This window comes from Dermacentor albipictus, chromosome 2, assembly GCF_038994185.2.
Source record: "Dermacentor albipictus isolate Rhodes 1998 colony chromosome 2, USDA_Dalb.pri_finalv2, whole genome shotgun sequence".
NCBI classification, from domain to species: Eukaryota; Metazoa; Arthropoda; class Arachnida; order Ixodida; family Ixodidae; genus Dermacentor; species Dermacentor albipictus.
This window is the reverse complement of record NC_091822.1, coordinates 83,471,881-83,485,119: the sequence shown is the minus strand read 5'-3', so window position 1 is coordinate 83,485,119 and position 13,239 is coordinate 83,471,881. Positions and strand designations below refer to the sequence as shown.

At 47.4% G+C, this 13,239-nt stretch overlaps 1 protein-coding gene and 1 long non-coding RNA gene across 3 annotated transcripts in view; one reads left to right on the top strand and one right to left on the bottom strand.

The window, feature by feature from the left end:
- Nucleotides 1-13,239, top strand: part of LOC135895834 (acetylcholinesterase-like) — a 132,002-nt gene that overhangs the window by 104,372 nt on the left and 14,391 nt on the right. The window contains exon 14 of one of the 2 annotated variants that reach the window (XM_065424033.2): nucleotides 10,150-10,307. The exons of the other annotated variant lie outside the window; for it this stretch is intronic. Within the exon in view, the coding sequence (XP_065280105.1) occupies nucleotides 10,150-10,307 (158 nt within the window). The remainder of the gene's footprint in view (nucleotides 1-10,149; nucleotides 10,308-13,239) is intronic. 2 annotated transcript variants of the gene reach the window in all.
- Nucleotides 5,061-7,606, bottom strand: LOC135895851 (uncharacterized). Its single transcript, XR_010562498.2, has 3 exons — nucleotides 6,988-7,606; nucleotides 6,264-6,340; nucleotides 5,061-5,508 (listed from the first exon to the last, which is right to left on the bottom strand). It is a non-coding gene; the product is annotated as an uncharacterized lncRNA (long non-coding RNA).

Genomic DNA, 13,239 nt, shown 5'->3' with positions numbered 1-13,239 from the left:
GGAGCAGCGTGCTTTCAGGCGTATAGGCACCAGGCGTAGGATGAGTTTGGATTGGTGGCGCCTTCATGCGGCGGCGCCACGAATGTAATGGCATGTCACGGTCAGGCCCGGCTCAGCCGGCAATGCCGCCAACTACGTTGATTTAATATGCTCCGTCGTTCTTTTTTTGTTCTGTTTGCGATGCCGGAATATCACGTGAAACCCAATCTGATCAAATATGTAGCGTTTTTGGGTGCACGAACAGTTACTGAAACATGACTGAAACTGGTGAGGCCATTCACTTGAACTGTTTTTCATCGCGGCCTCACCAGATGAAAAGACGGAAACAGTGGCCACGCCCGGTCAATAGGCAACATTACGTACGGTGCTCAGCAATTGAAACGCGATACTTTAGCGCATGGTAATCCGCAAATTTTGCGCCAACAGTACGCGCTGGGGACAGTGAGCTTATCCATCGTGGTATACAGCGAAAGCGAGAACCTTTGTGACGCATTGTGACTGCGTTCATTCCAATGGCGATCACTTATAGAGCTAAATAAAGAAGACGGTAGCAGCCGCGCGCTCCGAGTATCGCGTTTCAATCACTGAGCACTGTGCATTTTCGACATTGCTTTGCTATGGTCTAGTAGTTCTAACATTATTGAAGGAGCTGATGAGATGCAAGAGCTTCGTCTACCATGGGAATTGTCTGTATTCATCTCCGCAGCTGTAACAGGTCAGGAGCTTAGAATACATAGGCGAACGTTCACATTGTGGTCGCCATTTTGCCGTCTGATCAGTGCATCAGTCTTCTTCTTAGGGTACATTTTCCTTCCTCGAACTTCCCAACTGATTGCTTCCGGCGCATGACCCTCTGCTGAGCATCTCTGGCAATCGCAAACTCACTAACGCATTCACACTTGATGCCACCGATGGCTCTTGTCGCGCTGTGTTAAATGGACTATGACTGATGATTGGACTAGTTTTTAAGACATTATTAATGAAGAAGCATTGTAAAGATCAATATAATTACAATGGACAGAAAAAGGGAGCTTACCGACACATGTGCTATCAGCAAAATAGCTCACGAAACAAAATAGGCAGACGTACTTCTACTTTTCGTCCATCATTTTAGAGCGCAGCCCATAGGCGCCCGTTCCTGCGTTCAGCGCCGGTGTAACCGAGCGAACGAGTACAGCAAAGGATGAAAGAGCGAACAAGGAGCGCAGCGGGAAGAGCGAAGAGAGCGCGATGAAGGAAGTCGAGGAAGAGGGTGCAGCGGTACCACGAGGGGGAAAACGGAGGAGGGTATGGAGAAAGCGTGAGAAGAAAACCGTTGTATCGCACAAAACGGGCTCTGCGGTGACGACCGCTTCGAGGTGGCGCCGGAGTAGCACGCCGTCGTCTGTTTTCCGATGGCATGCGGAGAACGCGTCCACCGATAACATATCTGGAAACAAAGCACTGCATGAGCCAAGGTCTGTGTGCGGCGGTTGCTGCCACTCGTGCCGATGAGTCACCCATGCGCTGCCTTTCGCGATATCCAGATTAGCGAGGCGGTCGCGCCACACTTCGTCAATTTGCAACATGCCGCACCGGACAGATCTTTCGCGCCAGTCAGTATATCGCAAAATGAAAGCACATATACATGTCGCAATAGGTGGTACCGTAATTGACGGCGAATGTTTTACTCCAGAAATAAATGGCACAACCTGGGCCGAACCCGATGGCGGTACTTTGTCTCGTTGCGTTTTCGTGACGTTCCGATACGAGGAAAGGAATGGGGAATGAGAGCCGACACTGAAGGTGGCGGCGCTGTTGAACACAGCGTCCCAAAGTGTTAGCTACCACGAGGCGAGAATGGGACAAACTGACTCGCCACCGCTAGTGATACAAGGAAAGAAAGTCTTTATTTTAGTGGGTTAATGGCAGCTAGAGCACAGACTAATGCTCTAGCACGTGCTATATGGGATGGGAAGTATATATATGCCGCTCGTGCTAAATACGTACAACACAGCAATCCGCCTTTATAACCAAGTGCTTGGAGCCTCCGAAATTCTTCGTTATACATGTTACTTCATTGTACAGGTCGCGCAGCGCACACCTCACGCAAGAACAAGGGTATAGTTATTTCTTCCTTATACAGGTTATTCCACACTGGCGGCGTTCGTTGGTAGAGGTCCTCGACTGTACACGTGACGACAACTTTCTTTGGTAGTCCAGCGAAGGCTACGTGGGCGCAGCCTATACACATATATTACTGCGCCATGTAGTCCGAACCCTTTTCTCGAGATTTCGGTTTTTGATTGCGCCAGCACTTTCGGCAAATGGGCTCTTTCGATGACTGTTTTCATGCATGCATGGGGTAGATATAATTAGCCGTGGTAAGGCGCTGCAAAAATTCACGATACATATATGGAAACATATTTATGGAAAGCTGGGGCGCTATAACGTAAATGTATTCCAAACTTTTATATTCCAGTTCTGCAATCAGTCCTCCACGATTGCTCGAAAACTTTTTCGGACCACCCCAACGTCGCCTGTCTGTCACTTGACATCACGAAAACCGTGATAGCTGCCCATCTGATAAGAAGTGTACACATTGATTATGCCTGGTTGGCCTGAACGAAAGAAAAGCGGTTATTTCTGATTTGATGCTTTTTCGCCATTAGCCTTTCGCTATTCGTCAAATGTTTTCGGACTGCACCCACTTCACGTGCCTCTCACGCGACGTCACGAAACCGTGAAAACTCACCGTGTCAAAGGAACGCGTACGCGTCAAGATGAATTCATATGCCAAACAAAACTGAATTTCTTTTTCTGAAAAGCCGCAAGCTGCACCGATTCGAAAGAAATAAAAGATGGCTGCCGCTGATGGCTCAGGCACTGGCTACTCGCACCTGCCGGAGAACGTGGGTTTATTTGTGCACAATAAAACATTTTGAGTGGCCGTGTATCGTTTTCGAGCACTTTCAACACGTTTACGACCTCGCTCTGCCAACTGTTCCTTGCTGAGGATTCGTTTTAGGGCCGTTCTTAACCTTCTGTTGCTTGCCGCTGCGATTTTCCACCAGCCAGTAACAAAAAGAGGACCAATCGCAGACACTGGCACCACCCTTTTCATTCGGTTGTCGACTTTCAGTGCACTGGCTCGGCCTTATCGAAACCCTCTCCACTTGAGCGTGCTCCTCGCTCCTTTCCAGGCAATTAGATAAGACAAGCCGCTCAGTATAGGCAATGTTATTCGTTTTTAAAGCAAACAAAAGTGTCCTCCTATAAACGAGGGGAGCATTTGATTGGGCTGTTCAGACAATCCTGCGGGTGATGCTTGCGTCGGCGGGCACGCGTGCCTGCAATCAGGAGAATGGAATAAAAACATAGCGGAATAGTTTTACGTAATAGGGCCCGTGGTATGTACTTGTACTTGGTGTCAGTGTTTGTTGGCTTCTCATTATATGACTAATAAATATCGGGCCCCTCGGTTAACCCCCTTTCTTCTCGTTTATTACATAACGAGGGTCTCGAATCCGGCAACATTGATGCCTTCAGGTAGCATATGTGGGTTTATTGACCAGTTGCCTTCACCCGAAAAGATCACGTTCTCGTGACGCCTGCGGCAAAAATGACGTTCCACGTCCGCCGCCAAGGTCTGTGAGTGAGGGCGCTGGCTAACACTCCCAGGGTTCTACTAGTACACATAAATACCCAAGAAAGTGGATGGGGAAACGCCGCCGCGGTAGCTCAATTGGTAGAGCATCGCACGCGACATGCGAAGGTTGTGGGTTCGGTTCCCACCTGCGGCAAGTTGTTTTTTCATCCACTTTAATTTCCATTAATTTATCATTACTTTATTTCATTTATTAAGCACATGCAATTTCCCCTATGTTGTACTTGGTGTCAGTGTTTGTTGGCTTCTCATTATATGACTATATATATATATATATATATATATATATTAATACTTAAAAATTGGTTGGTTCGCGAGCAACCATAACCTTTAAGAAATCGCCTTTGTATTTAAGTACGAACTCCATTTTAGTTTCACGCTTATGCAAAATACACTGTTTCTGTAATTTTTGGGAAAACCTTCCGACTATGCGCTTTGCCATGCATACTACGATACAGTGCGCTGTATGCGGCACTGCGACATGCCTTGCGACGTGTTTCGTTGCAATGAGCAAATTCAACGTCTGTATTTATACAAACTTTCTTTCCACATGATAGCAGCGTTCCAGAAATATTCATAACTATACCCAAAACTGCTTTGTCCGTCATCGAAATGCAGATGTCCTGCACGCACCACGACTGACAAGCAGCCGTGCGCTCCTAAGCGCAAGCTTGCGAAATCGATCACTGCGGCCAACTTTTCATGTGGGCAAAATGTAAAAACGCCCGTACAATACATTTTCGTGCACGTAAAAAAAAAAAACGAATTTGTTCGCGTATGCCCGCTTGGTTAAGCCTAAGGGAGAGGTTTCAAAATTAAAAGGAAGAACTTAAATTACCACACATTGTTGCAGGATGGAGCTCTATGATGTTCCTTGGGATCATGCTGTGGTTTTGGCACGTAAAACCTCATGGTCAATTGTATCATAAACCGCGTGATTAATAAAAGCTTGAGGCAGAATCCCAACCACAAAACACAGTGATGCAGAGGTTTCTGCGACCATGTCCACATTCACAGTGACTCTTCTATTCCGCTCATCTCACTAACACTCATCTCTCTCGCTGCTCGTATCTGATACGAGCGAAATTTCAAGCCTGTGGAGGCATGCGTCAGTGATGCCATCACACTGTCAGAGTTCCTATTTGATCCTCCGAAGCTGAGAACACGCCCTGAGCCGCTTGTCTGCAGTTATAAAAATTATGTTTTCGTGCAGCAACCTTTTGACAGCTGCAAGGACGAATGCTGTATTCTTAGCAGCTACATAACCTTTCACATGGCTTCAAATCAGTTGGATCGAATTCAAGTCGCAGCGGTACGGAGGATGCCTCAAGACATCGTGACCAGCAGCCTTAACTACAACATCCCCACGATGGGTCGGAAACGTGTTCTTGTGTTCGTTGACCAGCTCCAGCAACTCTGGCTTTTATTGACCGTGAGAAAACGCGATGACTTTTTCGGTTAGCCAAGACCTAATTTCAAACTTTCTTGTTGATACTGTCGGTACTTTCTCGCGGTGAACACTGTGGTAGGTTGAATTGTCCATTACTATAACTGTGCGTTGTTTGATGTTTGGTTGAAGCTGCTCAGAGAACCACTTATCGAGCCGTGGCCCATCCACTTCTTTGTGGTGGTCACCAGCTGATTTCGCTGCTCTGAAAACGAGACAAGCGCCATTTACGAAGCCATCCTCGCTACCGGCGTGCAATAGGATCAGCCTGCCACCTTTGCCGCATGGTGCGCGAAGGCCTGTTGTCAGACGTTCCCGAAATACATCCTCGCGCGTAACAACGTTCACGTCCTCCCCGACCTTTCCCTTGGTATGTTCAGCGTTGACCCAAGTGTCGTCTAGGTAATAACTGTGCCTGCAAAAAGAAACAAACAATGAAAAGAATTGAAGCATGTCGCCAGGAATACGCAGCACGCAATTTCTCAAAGCATGCGAACGACTCAGTGAGTTTGCACTGCTCAGTTATCATAATTAAGCAATATTCAGGCACCGCTTGTTCGTTAGACGCAATGAGCAAAGAGTATGAATCTGCCCATCGTGCAAATGCTGGCCAGGTGATTGGCGTGAGCTGCACAGTGGGCGCCGGAATGTGGTGATGCACGACACGCGGCAAAAAAAAAAAAAATGCCGCCACTTGCAAGGCTAACGGTAATGTCTGTTCCGCGAGGATAAACAACGCATCGAACTGTCAAGCAACAACGCTTGTGTTTGCGTACACGGCGCTTCTGTGAGCACAGAAAGCTTGAACGCTACCGCCTCTCATGGCGATAGCAATGATATGGACACTCAAGGCGCATTTCTGCCGTCGGCATCGACGTAGGTTCCGTATGAGTGAAAGCGTGCGTAGGTGAGCTGGCGAACGCGGTTCAATCTCGCGTGCGCGAGCGAGGAATGCGGCCCGCATGCGGTCCCGCTCCTGCCGCGCGCGAGGCAGGGAGGTCAGGCAAGGCAGGAGGGTCGTTCTCCGGCGACTGCTAGGGTGCCTCGATGACCTCATCGCCCGCCGTTCCGTAATGAGCGGAGACAAACGCGGCGACTAATACGGCGTTAGCCACGGGAATTGCGGACGCCGCAGTAAACGCCTTTGGCGCACGCCATAGGGACACTTACCGGCGCTCGTGCTTCTTGAAAGCGATCTGCGACGTGGCCCAAGTGCACGCCGGCGTGGCCTCAAAACTTCGAGCGACCTGCGATGATGGCGGAGTGCGCGTTGTGCCGGTAGCTTCGTATGCACTGTGCTTTCGGCGTTTCGTTCGCGTTGAAGCGAGAGATGCATGAAGGTCAATTCGCTTGCTGCTGCCGCGAGTCCTGCACTCCAGAATTTCGACAGCGAGTTTCCGCGCTCATCGAGCGAAATGTGTTCATGTCTAGCTCTGCGCGCGTGATGCCGCGCTGCTTAGGTTAGTTATAACACATTAGTGGGCCAGTTGGTTTGAATCCATGATAGAAGGTGTAAGTGCAACTGAACAAGGACGTATAAAGAAGCAGACAAACAAAGAGCTATCTCTGTGTGTCTGTTTCTTTCTACGTCCTCGCTGAGTCACGCCTTCACATTCTATTATGGGAATGTTTACAAATTTATGTGGCTGATAGAACTACACTTCTTACTTCGTTGAGCTATCTACTAATATGCTATCGCAATCGGTGGTTCGCCTTTCGATCGGAACTATCAATCTTTTATGCTACCAATTACAGGCAAAAGCAGTTCACGTCTTTAGCGTGTCTGAAAAAAATCTGTTTGCGGAAAAAGGTTCACGCATGCAGGGGTGATAAAAGATCGCTTATTCGTTCATACACTATAAAACTTGCAGAAAGGATGGATTATCGTACATACCGCTTTTGTGTGCGAAGTTCTCGGATGGTGCACAGGTACTGCCGCCGCCACATGATGATGACGTTTCTCTCTAGGAGAGCAGTTTCTCTTCCGTTTGCGAAAAGAAAACCCAGTGTCGTTGAGCAGCCTTTGCATTGTACGTACACACATTTTAGGCATTTCCATGTCATCATGGTGAAATCTCGAGCAAGTTTTGCGGCTGTTAGAATTTCATTTCGCGGGAAATACTGGTGCACTTTTCTTCGTAGGGCAGCTCGAGAGAAAGTGTCGTGCAGTAGTCTTGTTCATCCGCTTTTGGCATTGCTGTGTGTGTCTGGGAGACGCGGTGGTTTGCGCTTCGGTGACTTCGAGGTGCCAAACACTACGACGCGCTTAATCCGGCACACATTGCGTTCGCCAACCCCAGCCAGCTCGCGCTCACTTTCCGACATGCGTCTGTGATACCCAGCTCCGGGTCGCTTTTGCTTACTTGCGCGTAAACGTTGTACATGACTTACTTGGCCTGGGCGTGGATAGATTTTCTTATGACTAATCTTTCCACAGATGCGCGGCGGCTGGGGTCGCGCAACGCTGAGGAAGTGCGTCGGGAGGCGACGTTGACGTGCTGCTACCCGGGGACGCCATATTTGTTTAAATGCGATGGAAAAGAGATGCGGACGCCAGAAAACCCAAAAACATGGAACAGCATTAAACGAAATTATTTCGGCATCGAAACGGTTTTCTTGATTATTAAATAATCTTGCATTAAAAAAAATGGCTGTGGCTTAGCTAAGGTTAAGTCCAGGATGCGAAGCATACTAGCCTTTATTTTAACGCGACAGCGTTAAGGAGCTCGTGTTGCAGAAAAGCCGGTGTCGGCTCAGGCGTGCGGCGCTTGCTCAGGCGCACATTTCGTTGTCGCGCCGAACGCTGCGTTGCTCGACGCTCACCGCGTCCGATGCGGGGCGCGTAGTCGCTGCGCCGTAGCAAAGCGACCTAGAAACAGTCTCTGTAGCACGCCGCAACCTTCGCTTCTCATTCCAACCAGCAGCTCTGTCTCCAGGAGGCATCTCACCTCGTGAGTGTCTAGCAGAGGCAAAGGCAGCTGCTTATATACCTTCGCGACGCCGCCAGCGACGGCGCGAGTTGGAGTCCCGTTTCTCCTCTGTCGTGACGTCACGGTGTCACGTGGTATTGAAGGCGACACCGCCGCGCCTGAGGAGCTGGGTTAAGCTCTAGTAATATGCTTCGCATAAAAAAAGTCCAAGATATTGTAAGATGTTCATTTGACCTGCATAGCGAAAATATAATTTCGGTATGGAGCTGCACGCAGGGACGTAGCAAAACAAGTGCGACTGGGGTCCGTAGTCTCGGCTGCAACATAGAGAAAGAAAAAGAAAGTTGCTGCACTGCCACCGGTTGTTGTTTCCTGGTATAGTTGGAGAGTTGGCATGGCTTGCACAGTCCTGTGCCTGCGGAGTCAGGGTTTCATTGAGATATATGTCGTGTTGGCGCTATTGTCCATCGCCATTGGAGCCGACTAATACGCGCACAAGCCTACGCGTTACCCCTAATAACCACTGCTGTCACTCTGGCAATCTTTGTTGGGTTGTGACAAATACTTAGTCACTGTAATATTAACGCAAGAAACAGAACAGTCTTCGAGAAACGCTTCTGTAGGAGCAAGAACCTTTTTGCTCGATATATCTCATGCAAAGCCTTTAAAAAGTGCAAACGCGATATTGAAGGTCATATTTTGCAAGAATGCGCTTTTTTAGAGCTGAAAAAATCTCAACGTTGACGTCAACCCTGACAAGAAAAATAGCATTACGCGAATGTCAGCGTATAGGTGTGATGTCGCTCTGATACTTGCAGTGAACCCAGTTGACGTCAAAAAAAAAAAAAGGTTCTTTGTAGAGCGGCAGATGCCCGATGGCCCCTGGGGCATATCCACAGTGACACCCACGCAGCGGCGCCATAGATACATACCCAGCGGTATGTATTTTAGACGTTCTTCATACATTTCCGGTAAATTTTTTTCGTTCTTTATCCTATTTAGATGATTAAGCACACAACAATGTTAACGTGCACAGCTAAATAACATCCGCAATATACATGCTGGACCTCCACGTCTTATCTCACCGTGGTGAGCTCTGTTGGCGGGGCGCATTTGCATCGCAATTCGCACTAGTTTTCCATTTCATAATAAATTAGCTGGTACCGTGAACGTGGCCTGCCTCGTACAAGTGGCGACCTTTGTAAAAAGCAGACACACAAAAATGCATTTTCCGCTGCATCAGTCCTTAAAACCCCCATTGTGAAATCACTGGAAGCACCGTGATCGCCTTCGTTGCGTTGTCTCCTTCACATTCTAGTGTTTTGACTTTTAGCGTTCGCGCCGTTGTTCGCCGGCACGTCGTCGACACGCCGCTGGCGCCTTACGAGGGCTGCCCGGTGCCTATAGGGGTTACAGACATTCCCCGTAAACAAAAAATACGGTTAGTATTCGGCGCTTTGTCCTTGCAAAGACCCCACTGCTGGGTGTCGCTTGTTTCAGCACTTTGTTGAAGTTGCTTTTTCAGCTATACGCAATACGCGATCACAAGGCAGTTAAAAGGTTCCCTAAGATATTCGCATTAAACAAAAGGAGTGTTCCGCCGAAAAAAAAAAAAGAAAAAGCATCTAGTCAGTAGCTTGATAGTGTCCGATTTACTTTATAGACAATGCATGATGACATGACAGCAACAAATTTTTAATTCCTTAGATAGCTTTTGATTGCGTTTCCTTATAAGAGTTTAGCACGGATAAGAAGGAATTCGTGTCCATTTCATGATGTTGGACTTGCAGATATATTCACAAGCATAAAAATGTAGTTGCGAACTGAGGTTAACTTGAACACAATACGTTTGCGCGATACCCCTGCTCTGACTTCGATGGCTGCTATAATCAGGTAAAATAATCCCTGCATTTTTTTAGGGAAGCATAACAACGAGCAATATTGTATGACCTAAATGACCACTTATAAGAGCAGATGGAGTGCGCGTGCGCTCTTAACGTGCTTGCGTATCATTGCGTATATTACGGTACAAGCTAAGCAGCGCCCATTTTTATTGAAAGGCACGAGTCACGTACTATTTTATTTTTACTTGTCCTAACATCCCAGAGTGCCGCATATATTCGCAGCCCACGTTTTCAAGGTTCGCGGGCCAAAGCGGTCCATCCCGCTTGGAGGACGTGGAGTTATTATTTGGCACGCCCATTCAACACGACATCGGAAACTCGCAAGAGAAGGTGCTGAGCAGCCGCATGATGCAGATGCTTGCAACATTTATCCGGAACGGGTAAGCTCGAACTGATCACTGTCCATTTCGTGCTGCAAGTAGGGTTGCTTACCTCTTTCGAACACATTACACTTCTTCACTGCGCTGCACACATTAAAAAGGGGGACTTTCATTCTTCTTTATATGCGCTGCCAGTCAGCGGAAATACAAGAAATAGTCCGCCAACTCATCGAAGACATTCGACTCAACGCGCAGCGATACGAGGTGCATGTTCACCCGTGCAGTACAGCGAGTCCTAAGTCGTTCGAGTGACCAGCCTCGCGGATGAGAGCGCAGAAGAAAGATAACGTTCATCCACGTAGGTTTCGTGCCCTGAAACCGTACGCAAACCCGTGTACGGGAGTTGTCTCGTGAATCACATTGCGGAGAGCGCGCGCCTGATCCGCATGCACACTGGCCCCACCAAGCCTTGAAAGAGAAGTCACTTTCTCTCTCGTGCGACCAATTTACGCCTTCAGGTAGCGCTGTCACACGAGCAGCGTAAATATAAGCGACATTCTGGCATATCCAGGAGGACGTGTGCGCTTCGTGCATGGCACACGGGTCTTTTAGCATTTCGCCGCCGTCGAAATGCGGCCGTCGCAAGCGGAATCGCATAACATAATAATAATTGCTTCTTTTGCTCAAACAACTAATAGTATGCGTAAGTCCTAAAGCATCAAAGAGTATGATGTTGAAAAGCCGCCGTAATATTACCGCGCTTTTTTAATTGTGAGACACAAAAAAATACTTCGAATCAGAGTCCTACGGACGTACACAACGTCGTAGGTACTCTGCACGTTAGCACAGTCGACCGTTTCTCAGAATAACGCACCGTACATTTTCATGGTGGTACTCGAAAACCATACACGGTTTTCTGATGGGTTTACAAATAATCAACTCTTGCGGTGGCGTTCGGACAGCCTCATAACGTCGTATAAGGCATGGGCGCGAACTCGTTAGCTTGTGTCTTCTTGTGCCGCCTTGAACATCCCGTTCATGTAAACTGCAGTCAGATCGCCGTAAAAGTTTAATGTCTATGTTTTTTCTTAATGTCAACGATCGGCATTTTCGTAACTGATGCCGCTCCAAAAAAAGCCTTCGGTGAGGAAGTGGGCGTTACAATTCTTTATTGGCGATATCACAGGCTTCCCGAGGCGAAGCATCATCACCCACTTCGCTTTAGGCATAGGACCGTCGCAATGGAGTGAAGATTTACTTCATCCTTCGCATCTCAATCGGTGCACTGATGCACGCAACAATACCGCTGTTTTTAAATTCCCTCATGGTGCAGACACAAGCTTGTCGACGCATCGGGAACGTGCCCACGGGCACGGAGCTGTACGGAAGTCTAATTACGAACCTCTACAATGAATGCTAGAATGAAATGCATGTATAGCATATCTGGTTACCTCAAGCCGGCCGAGTGGCTATTTGTCACCACCCAGCTTCAAAGGGGATTCCAATAAATCATTATCATCATCGTCGGCATCATTCGCCATGTCTCTTGTCGTAGACTGTCAAAAATCAACGTGAAAAAAAAAAGAATAAACGGAGAAGGTATATAATAATGCGAACGTATTACGCGAAAATTCGTCCGCATGACCGAAGGATTGTGAGAAATATGGCCGACAGCACAAACAGAAAAAAGTACGTCAAATAACGCTCGGATTGATGTCACATTTCTCACGCACGTTCCTGTAAACATAGCAAACTAATCGCTCTGAAAAGAAAGATTGGTAAATTTCGGTCGGGGTGCTATTCGATCCGGGGCCTTCGAGGGGGCGCAGGGGCGAGACGAGCAAGTCTCCCCGATACCACGGCGGCTCGGCGGGTCTGGTTGACTAAAAGCGCGCCTAGTTAGTGCGTCATTGCACACGTCACGTTTATGACGTCCTCGTGGAAAAGCGTGGGCGTGGATACGCTTGACGCGTTTTGGCTTGGCATTAGCGAGGCGCAGTTAAAATGCAAGCGAGAGTATGTGCGAACAAGGAAGGCGCGGAATGAAATATTTCATCAAAGGGACGCTAATGCTTTCGCATTCCCACATGTAAGCAGTCTCAATTGTCTGCGCCTAATTTTTTAATGCATAACGTTTCTTTCAATGTAAGAAACAAAGATTATTTTATTTTAGATAATGACTACCTTCTGTATATGCATAAAAATAGAATTTCTCTTAATTTTTGGTCGCTTTTCGGTAAACTGAAACATTTATCATCAATACTCTGAGCGTTACACTTGTTTACTTCTTTAGTGTCGTGAATTCGCATTTGTGTGTGGCTTACACAGCCACGCTAGTGCATGTGTATATATATAAAGAGAAAGAGACTGAACTTTCAGTTCTACATGCGCATTATATCGCTCAGTAACGAAGCAGAATCGTAATCTAAGCACAGGTTGACTTTGAATACCTGGCAACTTTATTGAATTGTTAGTCTTTTTAAACTTTTGACGCTTTCATTCTCATCACTGGGAGCGTAATACATGGATCATCATTATATGAGCGTTTGCTATAATTGTTCTCCTAGCGGACAAACGCGGCGCAGGTCAGACACCTGATATGTGCCAAAGTTAATTTTTGCGTTGTCAAAGTAATAAACCTTTGATTTTGTGGTCACATTAAAAATTATAATATGGGGTTTTACATGCAAAAACAACGATCTGATTGTGAGGCACGCCTTAATGGGGTGCTCCGGAAATTTGGACCGCCTGGGGTTTTTTAACGTGCATCTAAATCTAAGTACACGGGTGTTTTCGTATTTCGCCCCACTGAAATGCGGCAGCCCTGGCCAGGGTTCGATCCTGTGACCTCGTGCTTGGCAGCCTAACACCGTAGACACTAAGCAACTAGGGTGGGTATTGTGGTCACATTGCTCAACAAAACCATTATAAACAAAAATAAAGCACCAAATGAGTAATTGTAGGATTCGTGTTGCAACATGCGTCTTGGAAA